This window comes from Megalops cyprinoides, chromosome 12 (assembly GCF_013368585.1).
Source record: "Megalops cyprinoides isolate fMegCyp1 chromosome 12, fMegCyp1.pri, whole genome shotgun sequence".
In the NCBI taxonomy this organism is placed as follows: Eukaryota; Metazoa; Chordata; class Actinopteri; order Elopiformes; family Megalopidae; genus Megalops; species Megalops cyprinoides.
The window spans coordinates 32,323,619-32,348,362 of NC_050594.1; the positions used below are offsets into that span (position 1 = coordinate 32,323,619).

The 24,744-nt window shown below is 46.7% G+C and overlaps 1 protein-coding gene across 1 annotated transcript in view; it reads right to left on the minus strand.

Moving 5' to 3' along the window:
- Positions 1-21,267, minus strand: part of tmem260 (transmembrane protein 260) — a 33,044-nt gene extending 11,777 nt beyond the window's left edge. Inside the window, exons 1-5 of the mRNA XM_036541492.1 lie at positions 20,979-21,267; positions 13,134-13,165; positions 10,518-10,669; positions 226-403; positions 1-49 (exon numbers count right to left, since the gene is read on the minus strand). The exon at positions 1-49 is cut by the window's left edge and continues 65 nt beyond it. Of these exons, the coding sequence (XP_036397385.1) occupies positions 1-49; positions 226-403; positions 10,518-10,669; positions 13,134-13,165; positions 20,979-21,087 (520 nt within the window). The 5' untranslated portion in view covers positions 21,088-21,267. The remainder of the gene's footprint in view (positions 50-225; positions 404-10,517; positions 10,670-13,133; positions 13,166-20,978) is intronic.
- Between the last annotated feature and the right edge of the window lie 3,477 nt (positions 21,268-24,744).

Here is a 24,744-nt window from a genome sequence, read left to right on the forward strand (position 1 = left end):
GCTGGTTGCACAGGCCCAAGCCACAGCACAGCGCCCCCCACTGGGCAAACTGCCAGAGGAGGAAAGAAGTCAACTTAATGACACAACACAGAAGACACTCTGAAGAGTTAAACATGATAAATTTACTATCCACTTCACAACATAATGGCAGTTTTAAAACATAAGCAGTGATGGTAAGTGAAAAGTAAGTGGTCTGAGACTGTAGGGGGAGAGTGCGGGAGTCACCTTTCTCCTCTGGGGGGTGCTGTCAGCATGATGGAAGCAGGCACAGAGGGAGAAGAGAAGACCCACAAAGAGATTGTTGAGGGAGAAGACCTCAGCCACCATGGACCATTGCCAGACCAGCCTGGACACAGCAAACACCCCTCCGGCCAGTGCCGCACCCGGCCCCACCCCTCCCACCCTAGGAGACAGGAGAGGAAAATAATGCCTCTATTACTGGATACTTTCACACACACAGAGAATAAATTTTTACCAATTTATCATTCAATTTTTACAGGTGAGTATTTGCTGAAGCACCATTCTTTGCTCAAGGGCAACACAGCCCCAACAAATTCAGTTTAATTAACCTCTACACCACGCTACCACCTGTGCACACCTGGATGGCACTCCTACACATACCCCCTACTGCACAGGTACAGGTAAACTCCAAGAGTAACACAAACAAGAGTATAGCAGGGGTCTATATAATGTAAGTGATGGTTAAGGAGATGGTTAAGGAGAAGAGAATATTAAGTAACAATAACAGTAACATGTGATAGTCAAAACTGTGGTGATTATTGTGGCTGCTGAAAAAGAAAAACAACATTCCCAAAGTGGCGTAGTGCTGGCCACAGACTCCCTCTGCTCATCCCTCTCCTCAGCACAGCCAGCCAGAGATGGCCACCACGGGAGATATCTTTAGCAATTTAAATGTTTCCACAAAAGTACCCCCCACACCCCCCTTCTTCCTCTCCCTCCATCTCTTTTGCAGTAATTGAGGCAAACTTAGGATAATCTGTCATACGCTAAGACCCACCACTTATTAAAGAGAGACAGAGAGAGAGGGAGAGGGAGAGAGAGACTACAAATGAGAAAAGGAGAGGGGAAGAAAAGAAAGAGTAGAGTGAGGTGGTGGTGGGGAGGGGGGTACAGAGTGTGTGAGGATGGAGGATGAAATGAAGAAGAAAAAAAAGTTGAGCAAAAAAAAAAAAAAAACAGCCCAGTCCCCAGCATGCTGGCTCTGAAATTTGAGCAGGCTTGACAATTAGGGAAGTCGGCAGTATGGCCCTATCCTCCATTGTGTGGAGTGGCTTAGAGTCCTCATCAGCCTATCAGCTAACTGACAGGCAGAGAGCTGCTCTATTCAGAGCGGCAGATACAAGCTGCAGGCCAAACGGCTGCCAGGTCCCTTATGACCCCACAATCCCTTGCCGGTGACAGCTTCAAGCTCCATAGCAAATTAGGCGCTCTCACATTACAATCGCAGAAGACAGATTCCATTAACGGTATCTGAAATTGAGTCGAGAGCGGGCCTGTTATCAGACCTGACTCATAAGCACCGCCATTAATCACAGGCATGATACCATTTATACATTTCCAGCTCTCTGCCTTCCGCTGTGATAGTCAGCCACAAAAGGCCTGATGAGACTTAGGGAAGGGAACAATAGAGCTTTCTGAGGAAAGCGCAGTAAATCAGGAAAAAAAGGAGAGGGAGAGGGGGAAAAAAATAACTCTCTCGCTGACTACTTCTCCCTTTTTTTTTTCCTTCCCTCATTCTAACTCTCCTTCCTCTCTTCTTCTTCTCCATCTCCTGTGTAGGAATGGGGGGAGGAGAAGCGGCAGAGCGCTAGAGAGGAGGGGGGGGTGGCTGTGCTCCTGCTAGGAGATAGCGCCTTTTTCGCTGCGCCGCTCCAGGAATTAGTTGTCATCCGAGGGTAGGGTGGGGGAAGTGGGGGGGGGGGGGGGGGGGGGGGGGGGGGGGTGGTTCAGTGGCGGCTTTAGTTGAGGTGCGCAGACCCCCCGCACCCTGAATTCTACCCCCCTGCGCGGTAATTAACCCCAAGCACGTACTCCTAGCGGGAGGGCTGGTGTTGGGGTGGTTGAGGGGAGGGAGGAGGGCCCTGGGAGAAGCACTCCCGCATCGGTTCAGCTCGGCGGCGAGGCGCGCGGTAGTGTAGCTAGCTGGGCGGATGCGGAGAGGCCCACCTGCTCTGGCTCTCCTTGCTGACAGCTCTTTCTAGCGGACTGTCACTCGCTCACAGTGATGTTAGTGATGACCTGCTCTGCCTGACAGGCTACCCAGGGCCTGCTCAGTAGTCCACACAAACGAGGCTGGCCTCTCTGGGAGAATTAGGGAGGTTTGTTTGGGTTAGAACTGCTTTCCAAGTGTTTTGTTCCCTAGTTCTGAATGTGGTGTACAAATCACATGGATGAATGAATGAAACAAATTAAAGTTCACCCAACACAAACCCACAACAAATGCGTCACCTGTCACTGAGCCGTTGCAGCAATAACGAACATCTTTACACGCCAATCCCACAAACATAGGCTGGAAAAATCCACTGCTAATTACAATTGTTTTCACATCAATATTTGTAAAGACAAAAAATATCAAAGGTCAAATGATCAAAGAGAACAGAAATGAACCAGAAAGCCATATGCCATACCAAGGGGTCTGATGGCTATCTGAATGGTCCAGATGACCTTCCACACACACATTAGATGCATTAGCCCTGAGCCAGAAACACTATGATTGTCTGCAGTCACAACAGGCAAGGTGAAAACACTAACGAGCCCTGCGTCTTTGATCCACCGCCTACAGCAGAGGCCAAGGGCCAGGGGTCATGACCTTCGCACTGTGACCCCCCCCCAGCCCCTCCCAGCCCCCCCCCCAGGATGAGAGCTGTCTTGTCTCTGTGAGGAGCCTTGGAGCAACTCCTAACCCTTCCATCGACGGCTGCTTAACTTCCTATTAGCTCTACAGAGTGTAGTGCAAGGCCGCATGCTCCCACAGCTCCGAGCTCAGCCATGCCTCCCGCGCGGGGCTGGAGATAAGCTCCCGGTCTCAGGCCAGCCTGCACCTCGGAGACAGGACAATGACGCTGTTGTGCACGGACCACAAGGGGCGTCCTTTCCACTGTTCTCACCAGGCGGGCAATTTGGGAGGCAGAAACAGCTGGAATGGAATCACAAGGTCCTTAGCAGGTGGGGGAAAATAAATCAGGAGTCAGGGGGAGCACTGGGGGCGCCCATTCCAGCTGGCTATCCCCCCCGAACCAACCAGCACTGTCCCTGGATGCAGATTAGGGCAGCGCCCGAAATCTCTTGCCACCCAGCAGGCCCGTTGTTACACCACCCCCACCCCACTGCCTTCAGAGCTGTGGGGAGGGAGGTCCCATCCCGCCCCTGCTGGAACGTTCCCCCTCACCACAGCTCCAAGCTGACCCCAGCCCTCGGCGCGGCCGCTCTCCCGCGGTCCCGGCGGGGTCCTGCAGAGGAATTCCGCTGGATTGAAGCAGCTCGCGGAGACAATGGAACAGAGGGGTCCTGGATTCCTGCCTCACTGAGCGGCTCATAACACAAGCATTTCCAATATGCTGCGTGGAATGTCTCATTCGGCAGGCCCGCACGGGGAGCCGAATGCGCTCTCTCTGTGTGTGAGGTGCCTGGCTGTTTGCTTGCTCCCTGGTGCAGTGTCCATGTGTGTGTGTAAGCCAGTGCACACATGCAACTGTGTATATGTTTTTGTGTACACGCTATGTGTGTGCGTGTGTGTGTGTGTGTGTACGTAAGCCATTGCAAATGTACAACTGTGTATATGTTTTTGTGTACACACTATGTGTGCGTGTGTGTGTGTGTGTGTACGTAAGCCATTGCAAATGTACAACTGTGTATATGTTTTTGTGTACACGCTATGTGTGCGTGTGTGTGTGTGTGTGTGTGTACGTAAGCCATTGCAAATGTACAACTGTGTATATGTATTTGTGTACACGCTATGTGTGCGTGTGTGTGTGTGTGTGTGTGTACGTAAGCCATTGCAAATGTACAACTGTGTACGAGTGTGTAAGTACGTCAGATTCTACAGGTGAAACTACAGGAATGCGTGTATGTGTGTATATAGTATAGTATATAGTATGTATATATAGTATGTATGTATATAGTATAGTATGTGTGTGCATTTGCGTGTGTGTGTCTCAGTGTGTGTACTGCACGTGCGTGTGTACAGTATATGCAAATGTACATACGTGTGTGTGTGTGTGTGCGTGTGTGTGAAATGTGGAGGTGGGCGCTGCACTGCATCAGGGGACGGCGCCCACACAGCGGAGTGAACACGGTCCCAGGTTTCGCTCAGACGCCTCCGAGACGGGACTGTGCGAGAGGCATTCAGCGTGCCGGCGGAATTAATCACCACAATCCGCTCCCTGCTCAAACAATGCAGTCACTGACATGACAATTTGTACAAGAATACCATCTTAATCTGCACCTCACAAAAAAACCCTCTGTTTACCCAATTCACAGATTGCCATTATTACTATTTCTAATTTCGCCTCCACCCAGACAAAGTCATTAGGCGGTGCTGATATATAGGAGTTCTCTATACACTCTATTAAGTAATTCTGGGCAAATTATAATTGCCAAGTCTGATCCGCTGCTTGGCTGGCGACTCTCATTAAGACACTGTGTGGTGAGTGAGGGATGTAATATTCGCGGCCGGTGCGGAGACAATCTCAAGCCTGCGGGCGGAAAGAATATTAACTTGTATGGTGCACTGTGCCGCGCCGTAAACCCCCACCCCTAAATTCCGTAATGAGCAAATAACATCTTCATTAAACATCTGTTACAGCACATCGTGGGCTGGGTCCTGGGGGCACCATTGGTCATGCTACAGAGGGTGAACAGGAGAGGAGCCTGGCGCCATGACGGCCATTGATAGACACGGGGCTGCTGTCTGAGCACGAGAGGTTTTCCATGTCTTGTGGCTTTGTGGGATGTCCACCCATGACTGTGGCGTCACAGGCAGCCACACTGCTCTGTTTGTTTTGGTACTGTACAAATTCTCCCAAAACCTACACTTTACTACAGCCCCTGCCTGGCCTTTCATTCACTAATAAAGCAAATAGAGTGAATATTACATTAATAAACAGCAAAGAGGTGAGAGAGAAAGGACAGGACAGCCTCTCCATTGCTGCATTTCTGCTCTAAAACTACACATTCACGTGGCAGGGATACTACTTGCTAAGACTAGAGCGGCAAGTTCACTCAATAGAGGCATCCAGTACAGGAACAGGGGGCGTCCCTACACCCCTCCCCCCGCCGCCTGCACACACACACGCGCATACGCATCGCCTCCCCAAATCTAGCCTGTGACCCCACATAGCTCCGGCCCTCCCGCAGCCCTTCTCCGAAAAACAACCCACCTGACGGAGAGGCGGGCCGCAGCGACGCTGCGGAGAGTTTGGAGGAGGGCGCCACGGGGACCATATGGTCCACGGCCTTATAAGGAGCGAGGGGAGGGAGGGGGGCTGGCCGCCCGCCAGGGCTCCGGTCCACCGAGATATCAGCTGGTCCATGCCGGCCGGCTCCTGGCAGGTGCGCCCCTCGCAGGTGTGGGGCTGGTGCCGCGTTAGGTCCGCCTCAGCGCCCCCGTTACGTAATCGCACGACGGTGTACTCTGAGCAGGACCGCATTTACACTACATTACATTACATTCATTCATTTGGTCGTCATTCTTGTGCTGTATTCAATCCATACTAGCAACCCTAACCTAGCCCTAATACACAAACTTAGGCCCCTTCCCATGATCCTGGTTTGGTCCAGTCAAAAGCTCCACTGTTCAGTGAAATATATAGAGACTGGGTCTGGTTTTGGATTATCATTGTATTACATTAGATTACATTGCACCCAGCAGACACTCTTACCCAGAGTAACTTCCTGCACAAGAGAACAGACGTGTATCCATCCAAGTTAAAAGAGCAACAGTGTCAAACCAGGCTAACAACACAACTTTTCTGCTAGGCACTCACCCATGGGACCGAGCAAGCTGATGGGAGCAGGGGGAACGGGGGCGGAGAGGCATCCCCTATCCGTGGCAGGACTGTTGTCGGGGGGGCGAGAGCCAGGAGACAAACAGCAAATCCAGATGGCGCAACACAGCAGAGCCCAACTGCTCCAGCCACTCCTTTGCCACCGGACAAGGACAGGAGACACCAGATAGACCAGGTTTTCCGGTGGCTGGGGAGACTCCTCTGTGCCCACAAAGAGAGGAATTGGGGGGCTGGGGGGGTGCTGGTCAGCTTTGGCTTGTGGTGACAGTGGCAGTCTGGAGGCAGGCTTGGTGGGCAGCCCCCCCTGCTGGGGGATGGTATGCCACTGCGGCTGTCCCGCTGGGCATGGCCGGAACACCTGAGGCCTAGGTGCCAGAAAGGAACAAGGGAGGGGCGCCATTCCGGAACTGCCCCCCCCCCCCCCTCCCTAAACCTCCCTCCACCGCCTGCCTTGGTGTCCCGTGCCTGCCAGTTGATCTACAGCCACTGGCCCAGCCCAACCTCAGGCAGATAATGACATAAACCTGCATTTTATGTCTCTCCTTTAATTTGAAAAACATAGATTAAAAAAAGAGGGAAAAAAATCTAAAGCCCATGTAAGCTCGTGCTTAAGAGCTTATGGGGTGTGACTGCGTGCTCGGGCTGAAATGCCATCCTCTTCCACACCCATCAGCTGGGAGAGAGGGACAGTGGGGATCCCAATAAGGAGTTTTTTTCTACCTATAAATCTAAAATTGGATCTAAGTCCATTTGGGGATTACAAACCGAGTTGTGATTTAAATTAAGTCCAGAGGTCCTCAATCTCCTGCCCCTCACTGGAGCAGCCAGGGCTCCATTGGTAAAACAGTTGGCTTAATTTCTTTACTGCATTACAGGTTTTCCCCCCAGAGCAGTGAATGTTCTCTCAAAGTAGAACATGCTCTTCCAGTTCAGAGATCAACTTCTGTCCATTTCCTTACACTCTTTATCCTGCCTCTTCAAACTGTACCTCTTTTCCCCCGACCTTCATGAGATCTTGTTCCCCTTTTATGTAGTGTCATTTTGTTGTTTGTTGATTTTGTTTTTTTTAGTTTTTTAGCTTTGTAGTTTTTCGTTCTCATGATAAGAGCAATTGTGTTTTGCCTATCATGCTGAATCATGTACATGTCCTTGTTTTTGCATTTCATGCTGTTTTGCTAAATTCAGATCGTAATTGCATTTTGGATGTTGCTCAGGATAAAAACTTCTGATAAATGACAAAATGTAAATGTAAAAATTCAGTCTTGGTGGCAGGTTTCTAAGTGCAACCATGAGGAAAAAAAGAGCTATAAGAACTGTATAAAGCCAATGTGTATAATCACAGGGCTTTCAAGTGATGGGATTCAATGGGTATTGAAGAGAGAACAGCTCTCCTGGTACACTGTTAATAGAGGCACAGAGAGAAAGACCATCTCCATACCTCCCGTGAAGTGACTGGGTCCAACCTGCCACAGGCTTGCTAAGTGAGGGAGGCGAGAAGCTTCAGCAGTGAGCCGTAGGCCGGAGGCTAGCAGCTAGCAAGTCACCTCTGATGAAAGGCGGGACCAGTGGCCACGGCCCCGGGCTCGGGGCCAGTCCGCACGGCGAGCGCTTCCTCCCTCGCTCCTGACCCCTGACCCCGCCAGCCCACCGCCCTGCCGGGCACCGCCCGCTCACAGGAAACCGGCCTGGCCCACAGCAGCTGCCAACACCACAGCGCCGCGCTTACTGACCAAAACCAGGGAGGACTGCGAGGACCAGGCAGAAATTAATTTTAGCATTAATCACTCATTACTGTGCACCACGATCCATTCCATAAAATACAGAACGAAAAGATGCTATACCACTCAAATGCGTACCTAAAACACTAGGACTCAGGGAAATATTCATGGCTCATTTATACACATAAACATCTGAGAGATGAAAAAAGATCTCAGAAGTACAAAACACAGATGTGTACTTCAAGAGAAGGATTTTTACTGAAGTATGCTGAAAATGAATGTATTTACTTACAGTCTGAGAATCACATCGAGAATCAGGGTGCTGAACAGTCTGACAGCTCGAGCAGATCCAGACCAAAGCTGCTACTTGCAGTGCACACATCACATTTACATTTAATTCACTGGCAGTTGCTCTTATCCAAAGTGAATTACATAGGTTACTCATTTATACAGCTGGATATTTACTGAGGCAGTTGTAGGTTACATGCCTTGCCCAAGGGTACAACAGCAGTGCCCCAGAAAGGAAATGATCCAGCAACTTCTTGGGTTATGAGTCCAGCTCCTTACCACTAAACATATACAGTACAGGATGGCTGAAGGACTGGAGTGTGTTATATGGCAAGGCAGACACACTCACACATGCCACACACATGCATGTGTGGCATTTCTACATGTCGACACACACACACGCACACATACACAAGTTTACACACACATATACACCCACATACACACACACACACAGGGGTGTGCGCCATTGCTCCCATTAAGCGGGGCGTTCCCCAGACAGATCCTGTGGGATCTCCGTGTGAATCAGCCGCCAGGGAAAGCAGGCTGCTGGTGGGTTTGGGTTTCCACGGGAGGCCGCAACCCCCGCAGTGCATGGCTGGGGTTGGGGGGGTGAGATCCTGCCCCAACAGTCCCAGAGGAGCGTGCGGACAGATTAGGGATCACACTAAATCAGGATTGGGGGCCAGCTGAGCGGGGGGGGGGAGGCTGTGAAAAAATGCACACCAGGGGGTAATGGGTAAACAGCCTGGGCCCTGTAGGGGGTGTCGACTTGGCCCATGAATACTGAACAGGGGATCAGGGGCTCTTCTGCCAGTCAGCGACAAGTCAGCCTCGACTCAAAACACCACCTCAGCCATTTCACCACCAAGGCCTTCACCAGACAGACTACAACAGGTCAACAGCACTGGCAAGAATGAAATAAGCAAGGCTAGCTAAAAAGGACTACATAACCCATCTGACTTGCAGATGCCCTCATCCCACCAGTATCACAATGCTTACAAATTTACATCTCACATATTGTTCAACCTTTGTGCAGAGCTGAACATTTACACAGGAGCAATAGATGTAGAGTTCCTTGCCGACAGGTCCCACAGCTGGAGTATTTGAGCATCAGTGGTCTAACCACAGCAACATGCACCAAGCATTAGCTACGCGCACCAAACATCAAGGGCGTTACACTGTCAGGGCACTTCCATAAAGGCTCATATCCAAGCGTGCATCTTCTGGAGTGTTCCCTCTCAAAGCCAGAGTGATTTCATTTCAGCTCTGAATTCCACTTTAGTTTAAGACCATGAGGGTTGCAAATGGCACAGTGTAGTATGTTACGCAGAGAAGCAATCCTCACACAAAAAGGTGCTAATGGTTACCAGCTTTGTAGGCATTCTGACAGATGTCTGGGCCATGGGGCAGGTGACAGGGTCTACAGAGTATATATTCTTCCTAATCCCTCAAGGATAGGGTCATGGGTGACTCCAAGCATGTAGGCGAGTAAGGCCACAGAGAGGTGAAAGGTCGGAGCACAGGTTAGTCCAGGCCTAAGGCTCAGCAACACCAGCAGCTGGGGAGAGGGACAGACAGAGCAAACTCAACACAATATCCCTGTTCACCAATTGCGCTTGATTAGAATGTAAATCCCTACGGTAAAAACGATGCTCTCTGTTTGACAGCTCGGTCTCTCCGACGCCTTAACTAACCACACGCAGCTGGCGATCTGTGGCGGATCTCCTGCGTTTTAATTGCGGGAGGCTCATTAAGCGCGCTCACTCCCCGAGCGCCCGAGGTGTCCCCGATGTCAATCGCGCCGAGTCGTCCTCACCCTGCATTCGGCAGGCCCCGCGACCCTCCACCTCACAGAGCAGGAAGGTTAACTGGATAAATAACTTCCAGGTCAGAGGGGGATTAGCAGGAAATTGAGTTGTGAATCTGGGGTCATGGCCCTCTGGAGATAACTGTAACAGATACAAACCTCCCCCCCCCCACCGGTTCAGGGGAGATTCCTGACAAGTCCTGGCCTGTGCTGGGACGGGAGAGTCCCCCGCAGGCTGACAGTGACACCAGCAGGCCGAGAGCAGATCCTCTCCGCTTCTCCATTTACAGATTTTTGTGTTCAGTCTTCACAAATCCTGGTCCTAGCGGTCACCTATCCCAGAGGCATCTTCCCCACCTGATTCAGATAATTGCTACCTTGACCAGCGTAACTCTTCACGGCTCTGAATGAGGAGCTGGAAAACCTCCAGGAGCATAGACCCCCCCCCCATCCCCGCCCGCCGGACAGAGACAGGATATCCATCAATAAAAGAGTTAATTGTTTAATTGGATACAATTACTCTTGAACAACCAAGGTTTACAGAGAGTGATTATTTAAGGAGACACGGAGAATCTGCAGGATTGTCTCTCTCCGGGAAAGCCTCTCCCTGTAATGAGCTTTAGCGATAAGCGAGCGGCAGTATATTTGTCCCGTAGAGAATGCACCATATCGTACCTGCAGACGGAAAAGCAGAGCGCGCCGCTCGCTGCCGCCCCCATCAGGCCGCTCATCAGGTTGACGCTGTGCGCAGGAGAGCCAAGCGGCAGCAGGACCAGAGCCAGGCGGGACAGTAAGGTGAAGAGAGGGTACCCTGGGGGGTGCGCCACCTGCAGGGCGCAGGAGGAAACAGCAGCCAGTCACATAAGCTCAAGAGGAAAGGAGGAGGTGTTTTATCAGGGTAGAGATGAACCTCCATATAACACCTGCAAAACAAAAGCTTCAGACACGGCAAGGAGGAGGACTGTACAAAACCTGGAGTAGTTCTATCTCGAAAATCTGGCCCCAATCCAGTCCTCTCATACAGAACTTAGAGAGCTAGCATGGAAATGGAATACATCACCCTAAACAGGAAGTCAGGCTGCAGGATGCAAACACAGTCTGAGTTTTGTCATCATTATTGGTCTCACATTTAAGAGCAGATTTTGCAGGAGGAGCGTGATATGTACACATCAGCAAAACAACTGATTTTCAAATCAGACTAGACACACTACAACACAAAATACACGAAAAAAATGCATTAAAATGCATCAATAGAACCCCAGTTTCATGGCTGCTGAAGATATCTGCTGGAGAGACCATGTACATGAGGGCTGAACCCAAGACATTTTCATAGCACAAGCATATGTACTGTAATGGTGGGAGGACTTCATAAATTATGGTTATGCCAGGATATTTACTCTGGAGGAAACCCACAATATATGGAACACATTTGCTTCTTTCTGTTATAAGATACACTTCAGACCAGCTTTAAGTTAAGCAGTCTTTCTTCCAGTAGATGCCATTTTGTTGAAAAAAAAAAGAAAAATAAAATAAAATAAAATCTGACATTTCTGTCCTCTATACTCAGATGTAATTTTCCCCATTTTTGAGCAGCTTCCATGATTGCTCTATTTCCAAAGTAAGAGATCATTTATAATTTAATCTCAATTCTAAGCATCACATTCAGTGTTACCACAGTAGCCTATGACTATGCAAAGTCCAAAGGTTCATGCAAGTGTAAGTATTAGAACATTATCTCTGGTTTTGAGGTGTGCATATCATTGACAAACCACTCATCATGATGATTAACATCACCCTCTGTGACGCTGACAGTGCCACGGGTCCAACTCGGACCTCGAGATGACAGAGGGACAGAGGAAGGGACGGCGTGTGGGTGATGGAAGTTAGAACAAAAAGCAGCGGCCAGTCCCAGAGAGAGCAGCAGCGGAGGGTAGGAGCGAAAGACTGGGAAAGGACAAAAGGGAGAAAAACAGAGACAGAGAGAGGATGATGAAAGAGAGGGGGGGTGCAGGCAGAGCGAACGAGGATAAAAGGAGAGGGAGCAGGATGTAATTAAAAGCTTGTAATTTTAATTACTGCCTCTTTGACGAGCGCGGTGCCCGAGCGGCACCTCTGACGCGAGCGGGGGGTGAGGTGGGGGGTGTGCCGGGAGGCTGCGCCCTGACCGTGCGGTGACACGCCTGCGCGAGCACCCCCCCCCCCCCCCTTCTCCCTTCCCAAGGACGGCCTGCGGGCCTCCCCTGTGCCCGCCGGAGCACGTGGTGCCCGTCTGTGCCAGCCTGACGCCGCCCGCCCCACAGCCCGGTCACGGGGGACCCCGGCAATTAGCCGGTAAGCCTTTGCAGGCCCGATAAAGTCCGTTATTAAGCGCAAACCCATTCCCAGCGCTGATAAAGCCGAGCCGGGCCGGAGCGTGCGGGTGAGACGACGCGCGGCACGGTGGAGGTGTGGTGACACCGGGGCGCGGCACCCACACCGCCCTGCGTCCCGCACCCGCATGCACGGGGACAGCGAGGTCACCGCGGAGCCCGGGGAGAGAGGGACGGGAAGCGCGCGTGTGACAGAAAGGGGGGGGGGGGGTTGAGAGAGGGAGAGAGGGAGGGGGGAGGATGGAAAAGAGGCAGGCGGAACAGATGGCGGGGTCGGGCAGCCAGGTAGCGGCGGTGAGGTGAGCGCGAGCAGGGCGGAGGCGCATGGTGCGGACGAACGGGCGTGGTGAGGGGCAGGGGGGGGCGGGGGAGGGGCGCGCTCCAGGAGAGCCGTGGCTCCACTCAGCGGGACGGGAGAGTGAGGGGTCGGCAGCCCGGGACCCGGGGAGGCCTGAGGGGCCCGGGGGGACACAGACAGCCGGGCCACACGGACTGCGGCACTAACGGCCGGATTACTGGCGTAGTGACACCGCCACAGCCTCCCTAAAAGGATCACAGCGGCGTAATAAACTTTATTAAATAATAAAACTTATTAGAACTGTTAACCCGATTTAGTTCATTCTTCGCGGCTTACACACACACACACAAAAAAAAGAGGGGGGTATAATAAGCCTTATACCGTACATAAGGCAAAGCCTACAAAAGCCATCGCCTTACCATTGACTTTAATTGGATTTGAAAAACGGGTTGCAAATTATAGCATTCTGTACTTCTAACTTAGTAAAATAAGTGTATAGAAAGAGGAAAAAAACCTGTAGCCTGAAAGTAAATTAATCTGCTTTCTGCCCATGCTTAATTAAACTTCCTTAATGCTTATAAGAGTTAATGAGTGAATTGATTAAACAATACAGCTAATGCTTACCCCCAGCTCACAAGCAGCGGTGATCAGCTCTCCTGTGGAAGAAAATAGAGAGGGAAATTAATGTAAACCCAATAATTACTATTAAGAGATGAGTCCCCTCCAAAGTTTTCCCCATCCAAATACTTGCACTGGGGTTTTGCATTAATTTGCGTGGATCAAAACCTGCAAATCTTCCCAGCGTGACATTTCCTAAGCGGCATGCTCGCTCTCTTCAGCGCTCCCTGGTCCCCTGGTTCCCCCCTTTCATTCGCTCCCACCCCCGTTTGTACATACACTCACACACAGCCATACACACACACACACACACACACACTCACAAACAACCTCCCTCCCAACTCCACCACACACACCTCTCATAGTCCTCTGATCTCTGAAAGCCTTGCTCCCTGTTTCCCTAAACTGACAGCAAAAGCTCCCTTTTCTCTGATGTCCCTAAACCTCCCGCAATTCTGCAGGTACAAGCATCTCCCCTCATGGCCCTGGACAGTCAGCCTAAAAAACAGAGAGACAGAATCACATCGCACGTGACAAGAGTGTCCCCCTGTCACTGCGCAACGCCGGTTAGTGGTAGGTCGGGTGGCAGTTTTTTTTTAACCATCGTTTAACCTGCTTTACTTTTATTCAGCGCCAGTCATTACAATTTAGCCCCTCTGGGATTAAAGGGGGACGCTCAGTGCAAGCAGTTCAAATGCTCCCATTTAATGTAATTCGCAGGTACAGATGCGGCGCGGCGCCCAGCCCGTGCGGTTTGACCGCCTCGCTTTTCACCGTAAGCCACTGAAAAAAAGCCTGAACGTTAACAAACACCACCTCTCTCTGTATGTATGCATTTCACTGCTGAAAAGGACATGAACCCATCTCTCGCGGACCGTGCATTATCAAATACATTCCACTCGAGCTCGAAAATCCGAAAGGCTCCACCATTCACACCGCCGCGTCCCCCCCCCCGATGGTATCACGCTTAAACGGCCGTCTATTTGTGAGAAGTGCTCCCTCTTAAAGCAGTTTAATGGGGTTTGCCACAGAAAAGCACATTTTAACAGAGGCCATTCAATCTCCTCCGTCACTCCGTATATAACCTAGCGCAAGCACACGCTCCAAATGCAGTCAGCGCCGCGGTCGCTACGTTTTTCACCAGCCTGCTCTTTAAGTGTCATTCGCTCCCCCTCTCCAGCGGTCCAAAGGCACTCTTTTTGGGCGTCGCGCTTACAGCGGGAGAGGGGGAATGCTGAACACAATGAGCGCAAACGGCCAAGAGTCAAATTGCTGAGGAGCCGTGGTATGGCCCGTTACTAAGAGGGAAATGAGGACTGCATGGGGTGGCGCACAGGAGCCAAGTGTCTTTGTGATAGCAGGGCGCCCGCGCCAGTCTGCGCATAATCCTGCCATTTCCACACTCTCATTCCTAGACAACAGCTTCCCCGCGAGCCGCGCTCAGCTTCTCCGGGCGCATCACACCTAAAGAGATTAGGACGTGAAATCGAGACCTGGAGAATTCCGAGGCGCGCTCGGCTGGCGCTATCGGAGCTGCATCCAGCACCGTCCCTAAAGACTGTGAGATGGGGCTGGCCAGTTTTTCAAAGCCCCCGCCGCGCGGCAGCATCAGGGCCTCTCCTCCTTTTTACTTCGCCCCCCCCCACCCCCCCCCACCCTTCCCCAGCCCCAGCTTTCAAAGGGACACGTCTCACAACACACATCTGCATTTCGTTTAGAGGGTGTAAACTAGGACTTTGTCAAATGACGCAACGCAAGTCAGCGCAGGGGTTCGCGGAGGGGGGCCTTCACAAGCCCTACCGAAGTCCTCCTAAATATTGACCAGAGCTCGGCGCTCTCCCTATCAGAAAGTCTGTCTCCACTGTTGTCAATGTAAACTGTTCTGAACTGCTGTCTCATTACAAGCATTTCTAGAGGATCTTGGTCTAAAAACGCAACATCAGTAGGTAGCCTAGGAACCCAGACAGCACCAGAATCTCCTGCTAACAACTGGAAACTCCGAGATGGAGGCCTGAAGGCATGCAGGAGCTGAATTAGGTTATTAATATAGGAGAAGGTTAAATTATATAGGAGAAGATCTGTAACTCGAACCTTAGCTGATTTCAGTACAAATTATACTGCACTATACTGTTAATGCATATTTCTTTGGCTGTTGCTGCAGAACATGTTATATATTGTTATGTAATTACATAAAGAGCTATGGTTGAAATTAGGTGTTATTACATGAGCTGCACACATCTGCTCCTCATCAGTACCAATGTGGACATGTTACCATTTATTGCTGATGGAGTTACAGTGCAATCACTGTCGAAAGTTCAATTGCTGATTAATGAAAAATCATACTCCCCGTTATGTCAAAAACAAATTATTCACATGGGTGGTAATTTTTCCCTTAACACATGACAGTTAAATTACAATTTTAATACCTTGGCAGTCTAAAACTAAAATAGCGAAATACGTTCGCAGCGATGCAAACAGTGGGTGGGAATTTTGACATCTAAGTGCAATACAATGTGACGGCTCTGTCAATGACGGGAGCACTAGGTGACACGCGGGGTGTTTGAGAAATCGGAGGCATAGTGGGGCGCGCTGCACCCCGGTTCAACTGTCAGAGGCTTGCGGGGCTCCCGCCGCACTGCCGGCCCTAATCGCTCTCCCCCACGCATGATCATCTCCCCAACGATAATCCTGACACGGGAGCAATCCGCCGGCTCCTCGCGAGCGCGACGACGCCTCGGCATAATGAACGCATTAATTCACAACGGGCCCCGAACGCTGGCCCTGTCACTTCATTGTCATTCCCCAAATAATAATAACAAAAAATAAATGAAAATATCTATTAACATAATCTTCACTTTCTGTCAAGAGTTATCTCCACTTTCTAGGCAAAGTTACTTCTGAATGTCTGCATGACGCCTCGGTATGATAATCGCCACTGAAATGCAGAATAACTGGAATTTAAGGGGGTTGGGGGGGAGGGGGGGTGACAGTGGGAATAAAAACGCTCCACTGTCTCCGTGTATCCAATCACATTGCGCGAGGAGCACTGAATGCGCCAAGGCAAAAGGTTACGACGGAGACAAGACTGCCATTCTGCAGCTTATGAAACGCTTGACATTTCATTTATCTTGGGGAAAATACAGAAGTGGTGGTGATAATTTGGCTGTTCAAGGACACAATCAAATTCTCTTTCTGGATTATTTTCAAGGGCAGTGGTGTAAAATAGTGAGGGGGCTAGCTACCACTAACTACCAACAAGAGCCAGTCTGTTAGTGAGGGGGTCAGAGTAAATATACATGCAGTTACCACTCGAAAACTCCATTTCAGGACAATCAGATTGATAAGTTACAATTCTTTTGGTTTCCCTAGTTAGTGTAGCATGCCTGCTATTGGCAACAGCCTAGCATAACATTATTCACACCCAAACAAAAAAGAAACGCAAAAAATGCACACAAGACATTTTCACTATAACTGCATCTCAAACTAAGAATGTATAAAATTATATTAGGGAAAGAGGTCTAATGGTCTAATTTTTCTCTAGGACAAGCTTTGCCTACTCATTTCACTTTTTCTTAAGATGTTTATTCTTAGAATGAGAACAATTGTATGTGGCATCACATACAATTGTTGTCGTATGAACAATTGTATATTTGTACTGTATGTGAAAATTACAGCCTCATCAAAAGCTTTCCTTCTAAGGAAGTATTTAAGAATTCATTCCTTCTTATATAAATATAAATATTCCTAAAAGTAGATAATATTGTGCACTTTAGCTAAAGCAACTCAAATGAACACATCTATTGAATTTCTGAAGTCTATTGTGCCCCCATAGGGAGTTCAGAATTTTTCACCGTTGTACATTTGGGATGTAAAGGCCCTACTGACAGTATATAGCCAGTATGGCCCTAGGCATTATGGGTCTGTAGACTGAAGCAAAATTGAGCTGCTTTGTGCTCTGAGGACAAGCAAAAAATATGCAGTACGTAGTTATACAGTTACATAGCTTGACTGCTAATAATCACAACCAAAACAAGGTGGCTACTCCTCCAGCAACAGCCTTGTCAATTATCTGAGCAATATAAAAAAAATTTTCTATGCGTTATTTTTACTCTCTGGATAAACATTTTTAAACAATTAGATATGTTTTCTTTTTTTCTCTTATCACAACTGCATTTACCAAAGCAGCTAGCTAGATGGCTGGTATCTACTCCCATATTATCTCTTATTATATTATTATTTTATATTATATTATATTATTATCCTTGTTTTGAAAGAAAAATATCTATGTCTCTCAGAATACTGGCAGCAAGCCTGGTCATAGACAATTGTAAGCCAAATAACTGGGTAGGCTAATGTGTGGTGACAGTAGGCAGTTGGACACATTGCACTAGTGGGTATGCATATCTATTCAGATGGAGCTATGAATAGCTACATAGGCAGCTTTAACAATCAAAGCTACCAAACTGTCAGCAGGGAGTAAAAACTAAAACAGGTACACTATCTAGCTAGCTGATTAGCAGCACGCAACTTTTAAGAGGTGGCCAGGGAACAATAAAAAATTACATTGTCTCACTAGCATTAAACTGGAAACCTGTGAGTTCAAGATCTCAGAGTCTGCCATTCATGTGTTTTTTAATGTGCATCCTGGTTGCTTTCCAAAGTAATATGGTAAATTTCAGGGAACCGCTACACAGTCAAAATCATTTTCATAATGTGCCAAGTAGAGTCACAGCTAAACCACACACTTTCGTGTGATTGGTTATATATGTCATCATAAAACTGCGTCACTCATTAGCACTGTGAAAATATTTTTAACACCTATTCTGTTTTTCTAATGTGGTTCAATACATACAGTTAGATAATTAAGCAAATACTTTACTACTTTATTATCAATAATTGAATAATCTTTATTTATATTACTCATCAATATTAAAAGGGAGAAATTAGCAGAAGTCCAGGTTACAGTCTAAAATGAATGTAAAACATGAAGTGGCTAAAGTTTATATAAAATGAAAGTGTTGAAGCTTTTATTGTTTCACATTCTTTTTTTTTATTTCTCTGCAGGAGTTGCACAAGTTAAGTTGAACAACGCTTCATTTCAAAACAAATACACTAAAATTTTTAAAAACATTAACAACAGCCTTGACAGATCATCACTGATTTCAAAAGAGTGATTTTGTATTTAATTTAGCTGTCAATGGGCCTTAATGGGTCTGTTGCAACATGAATGAGCTCTAACCTATTACCTAATACAGTGCATAATGGTCACATGTATTGACTTAGTAATGGAGAACAAAACATTTTATGTAATGCAATTAAACAGATACTGACCATGGGGTGCATGATGTACCATCTCAATGCAGAAGGTACACACTGGAAGCACTTCTGTTCATTAATCCAACCAAAATCTCCACTTTTTTGTTGTGATGCCAATTGCTTGCTTATCTTTGCTGCTAATGGACACAGAAGATTAGATTAATGCATCCACATAGCATAAGCACTGGTGAATCTGTGCAGTGCCTGCTCTATACCAATTTCCACAAGCAAAACACTTCTGCTCAAGAAAGGAAAAACACTCCAGGATTTGGGCACATACAAGTAAGGGAAATCACGTGCTGCCCTGCAAGCCGAGCCCAAAGCCACAATGGAAAAACCTCACTCCCACTCGGAAACTGCCTTCCACATTTCCCTTCTCTTTTGAACTATGGGGTCATTCCATATCAAATCACCCAGAGGGTCCCAGGTCACCCTCACAGATTCCCCTGACAAAATTCACAGGTGCTCCTATACCAAACTTATGGAGAAATCCCTAATATTAGGTCTCGTTCGCCAAAATGCATAAAATTAATTAAAATTTCAAAGTGCTGTAGTTTCAAAACTATTAGAGATACAGACCTAATATTTGGGATTTCTCCATAAATTTGGTATAGGAGCACCTGTGAATTTTTTCAGGGGAATCTGAGAAGGTGACCTGGGAATTTTTTCTCAAACTGGGTGATTTGATATGGAATGACTCTATGGTTAAATGTTCACACATGCTGCAGAACGGTCAAGTGACCCCTGTTCCATTTGAATTATCACTTCTTGTGTGAACACAGAGTAATGCAAAAGAAACACACCCACAACCCATTTTTCTCATGCACTTGGACAGACAACAGTGTATCAAAGAGCCAAAAACCTGTACATAGCTTGCTCCCAAAACTAACACTTCATTGCTACCAGAAACATCCAACCAAGCATGCTTTAATGTGATGCTTCAGTGAATATCTTTAAAAACAGCAGGTGGTGCTGTCCCTGGCCACCCTCCCCTCACGACCTGTAATTATAATCCATAACACTGTATTAGTAATAAGCAAGATGCCCTCGCCTTTATTTTACATTCTATGAATTGACACTTGGTGTACTGCCAGCACAGGACAGTGGTCACTTTTTCATATTACTTGCTTTTTTTTCCCCCCGTTGTCCCCACGTAGGGTTGCGTCCCCCTTGGGCGGCAGAGAGGACAGCCCACTGCGTGCTGAGAGGCAGGAAGGCCCACAGCACCCCCCCCCCCCCCCCCCCCCCCCCAGCCCCCTCTAATCTCTGTCCACCTCAGACAGCCCCGCTCCAGCCTGGCTCCTGGCACACCACAGGCTCTGCGGATTAGGTTGTAAATTGAGGGCTTTCAAATTTGTTAAAGTGGCAGCAAATACCAGATTAGCGAAATCAGCCATAACAGGTGTGAATCAGTGTGCAGCCAGGTACAATATCCATCACCGGCAACATATGTTAAATAAATAAATGGGGCTTGCATTTCCTCCACGGACAGCTGTTTTATACCAAGCCTATCCGGAGAGGAAGTGCGTATGAAAATACCAAAAGTATTTTAAAGATTTTAATCAAAGCACATAGGCAGTAGGCAATATCAAACTCAAATCCTGCTGTATCACTTTACTGGTAGCACATGTGTAAGAGTCATGAGCAATTCATTTGGCCTTCCTCTGTGCCTTGAAGCTACAATATACTGATATTAAGTACCTGCTTCTAAAATGACTAATCTGTGCTCTGTAGCATGTACTTGTTTACTGATATAATTGTTTTGCTTATCAGATGGCATTTCCCAAGTCAATTTACACATCGCTTACATTTCAGCATGCCCAGTTACACCACTGGTCATATCTGAAATTACACAGACTACATAACTACAGAGCCTTGTAACTCAAGGGCACAAAAGCAGTGGTCTATGTGGGATCTGAGGTGGCAACATTCTGGTTAGCTGTCATAACTCTGGCTCCACAACCATTTTACCAAAACAGCCACAGCGATGCCCTGAATGCCCTACAAACTACTATCAACCAAAGGAGATATCAATGAAGGCCAAACTATTTCTCTTAAAGACAAGGTAATACTGCACCTATGGTGTCCGTCATATTTTATATCCAGCGATTCTGACAAGAGTTTATGAATCAATAAATGAATGAATGCATGAATAAATGAATGAAACTGAATTAACAAAGAAATATAAAATGTGGAACAGTAAGGGTGATTAATAATTAGCTAGCATGGTATCGCCACTGTGTTCACAACGCAAAGGCTCATATTTGGATGACTATAGCCTCGTGTTGATTGTAATGTTTCCTCACACATTAAGATGAAGATGCCACAACTGTATTGTAACAATCCTGTGCTAAGGCTAATGTATTATCAAATGAATTGTCGAATTGGTAGTTGAGCTGGTTGTGTAAAAGGCGAGTTACCCGTATAGCTGAAGTCACAGTAGAGAGTACACACACGCTTTTTACAGACACAGTAAGTTGCAAGCCAGTCAGATCCATGTGCATGCGATTGTTACTTGGCTAGCTCGCTTGCTACCTGAATCTCCTCCGGGGACAGCCCTCTGTACGCACGGCAGGTAAAGCGCTGCCACGCAGGCTGCTGTGGCGCCGGTCAACACCCAGGTGCTCCGATCCGACGAGATCATACTGTCTATGTACCAGTTTTACTACCTAATTTTAACGAGCCACAGGCTATGACTAGCGACACCGCTACCTAGCTAACGTTACGGCAGTTGGTTAGCCACAGCACACGACAGCTAGAAGCAAACTAAGCGACACTGTTGTCCTCTCTAAAGAAGAAAGAAAGCCAGTCCATCCCTGGCATATCTGCTGCAGATTAGGTGGAATTGTCTGTTTTTACACAATGTACAGCTAGTTAGCTAGCTAGTCTAGCTATATTTGTGAATAATCTCGCATGAGAGCTGATGACTTGGTCTAGCTAGCTACAGCAGTAGCTCGCTAGTTGTAGTCCCTTTAATCCTCATAGAAATAATGGGTGGGAAATGCGAAAGACGTTTCCATTTTACAGCTGGCAAGCTAATTTTCGTAACTTGCACTAACGTCTACAGATTCAGATCGAAACTTTCCTCATGTAAACAGTCGAATGCAGTCTTCCTTGTTTGTCCACACCATCACACATTTGAGACAATAAAAAGGGAACCAACCGCGTTTAAAATGAGTGTATCAATGGTTTACGTGCCCATTCTATCATTAATTATTACATTATTTTATATTAAACATACCAGTCTTTAATTTTTTGTATTTTCACAAACAAATTGTTTTAGTTGTGCTGTCTTTTGTGAATTATAACTGTTGTTTCCCCTTCGGATAGCAATTATGGTACGGTCCAAAACTTTAAAAGAGGGTCCCCGCCAGAATGAATGGGCTGATGAATTGGCTCAGAGCTGCCACCCATCAAGTAAACACGGCATTGCCTCCGTTGCCAAAAACCGATGATTTGTAGGCATAGTCTGATGTGCAGCTTCTTTACGTTGCATGGAAAGCACTAATTTCTCCGAATAAAAAGCTAATGTGCTGGTCGTTTCACCGTAGTAAATATTTAGTTAGGAAATTTTCGTGTGCGTGGTCTCTTAAAACGCATTATTGTCTTTTTTTAAAGTTTAAAACTATTGTTTTGTCGTGGGTGAAATGAGCACAATAACTTTATGCATTTGCATGTTCCGTAGTGTTGAGGGTTGATCATCTTCGGACACTGGTCAATACTTGGCATATTCAGCTTGAAGTTATGTGACAAGAGTGTTTCCATAACTTAAATAAGCAGCTACAGGACGTTTGCCCTGAGTGTATTGAATGTCATTTTGAGTTGAAATTACGATATTTCATGGTATTAACGACATTTGTGCATGCATGCCTTGTCCTAAGAACGTATTGTGATCGTAAGTAAGGAAGGTGCCTGTCTGATAATGTACATGCACGCTTTTAATCCAAAGACAAATAGAACGTGTTGTCATCGGTGGTCAGCGGGAAATTGTGCAAGCATTATTTTCATAAAACTGAATTTATTGATTTTGGTTTGGCAACCATCGGTAATATACACGCAGTATCAGTGTTGTTAACATATTTGCAACAAAGAAGAACCTATGGGCGAAGAAGTTTAAAATATACCATTAACGACGAGAAATGGATTTGGCACTTTAGTATTAGCAATGATACACTGTGCAGAATCCATCAGCAAATCTTTCACATTTTAAACAGAATTTTAACATTGTCTAGCCAGTTTTAAACACGAATATACCGTAGATGGTCCACCTAAACACGTAATTGTTTCAGCTGTATCTTGATTGCTGAGCAATGCTGACCATCTATGACTTGATCTCGGTCAAAACGTGAAAACAAAGCCTTCATCTTCCTATGAGAAACAGCACTAAGCCCTGTGGTATAAACACCTTCCGACTATCAAAGACCTCATATACACATTTATTTCATGGTGTGGCAGTGTAGTATAGTGATAATGAGCAGGACTCCTAACCAAAAGGTTGCCGGTTCAAATCCCCACGGGGTGCTGCTGCTGTACCCTTGGGCAAGGTACTTAACCCACAATTACCTCAGTAAATATCCAGCTGTCTAAATTGATAACGTGTGAAAATTTGTATTCTGTGTAAGTCACTCTGGATAAAAGCATGTGCTAAATGGCAATAATGTAATGTAATTAATATCATCCAGGGTGGTACAGGGTGTCTAACAGCTGCAAACACTACCCTGTAAAGCTGTTGGAAGGAGCCCATGGTCCATGGGCCTGTTGTGTTTGGCTGTGGTCACTGATTCATTTCTAATTAAGAAGGCATTGTACTAATATTTATTTCTGTTGGTAGAAAATAGGCGCTGGACCAAAATAACAGAATTGCTTGAAGCATGCAGTGGCAGCATGCCATGCCATACAGTACAGCGGTATGACACATTTGAATCTTTTAGCCTCTTTTTGCTATAAAATGTCAAATGCAAATCCTGTAAGACTTTAGTGTCTTTTATATATATATATATATATATATATATATATATTTGCAGATTAACCGTTTGTAGTGTGGAATGTTTAGATGTGGTGGGGCTCCCTGTTTCTGGCTTTACCCTCTGTTGTGCCAATATCAATGTATATGTGTGTTTATTTATATTTATCTTACATATCACACATGCATACAGTTATACCTTGGTTTACAAAGTGGATGCATTCTATACCAAATGTGCCTCAAACATTAAATTTGTTTAATAAATGGATGCGCACATACATTGATTACAATTAAGGAGTCCCATTTCACAGAGGCGAGAGCTGTGATCACTGCTGCCTTAGCTCCGGCTGCTAGTGTCATTTGCATGCTGCACTGAACTCTTCACCTTTTCTCTATGATCTAAAACGGATTTCAGTGTCAGTTTTGTGAATTCAGATGACCGTGCCATTTCACTTTTCATTTCTGCCAGTCCTACTTTAATATGGCTTGCATTTCAGCCTCAGTAGAATTCGATTTATGGTTCGTCTTTTGCCCAGGGTGGCTGTTGGCAGTTGCATTTGAGGGCCTTTTGAATGCCATACTGCCATTCGTGAGACATGATAGAGTGAGAATTGAGATAGGAACAGTTCATTTAAGAGGTTTATTTAAAAGGCAGACTCACAAAACTCATTACTCTTGCTTTTGAGAATGTACACTAACAGCATTCGTTTACTTTGAAAAAGCAAGTGAATTTCTACTATTTTTAACTGCTGGTTTGTAGGAAAAATCAAACTATATATGTAAATAGTTTTAATGATAAAAAATGTTATCTTTATGATGAAGCAGTTTTGTTCTCAGAAGCTTTGATAGGCAAGGCATACCTACCTTGTGTAAGTGCATTTCTACATTACATTAAATGTGTTGTTCTGTTTTTTTTTTTTTTTTAGTCTGGAAAGGAGTCTCCTGTACAGGTAATGCCCTTACTTTGAAAAATAAGCTAAATTACAGAAATAAAAATATACAGTTGTACTTGTAAAGTAAGTGACAGTAGACTGCACGTGTATGGCCATGTTCTTAATTTACATTAGAGTGAAAACCATGTACAACTTTGCTTCTTGACATTTTTACATATCATAAAGACCACCCAATGTCTCGATCATACAGATCTTAGTCAGAAACAGTGATGGTAATTGTCATAATGAAGATTGAATTTTAGATTTTAGAAATTTAGAAAGATTGAAACGTATGAATTTGAATGTTTGCCCAGGTAACTGTTTGGTCGTGGTTTGATGTATAGGCAGTGGGCTGCACAGGAAGCTCATTGGCCCCAGTCTGGGTCTCCCTCCTTTAATGGAAGGC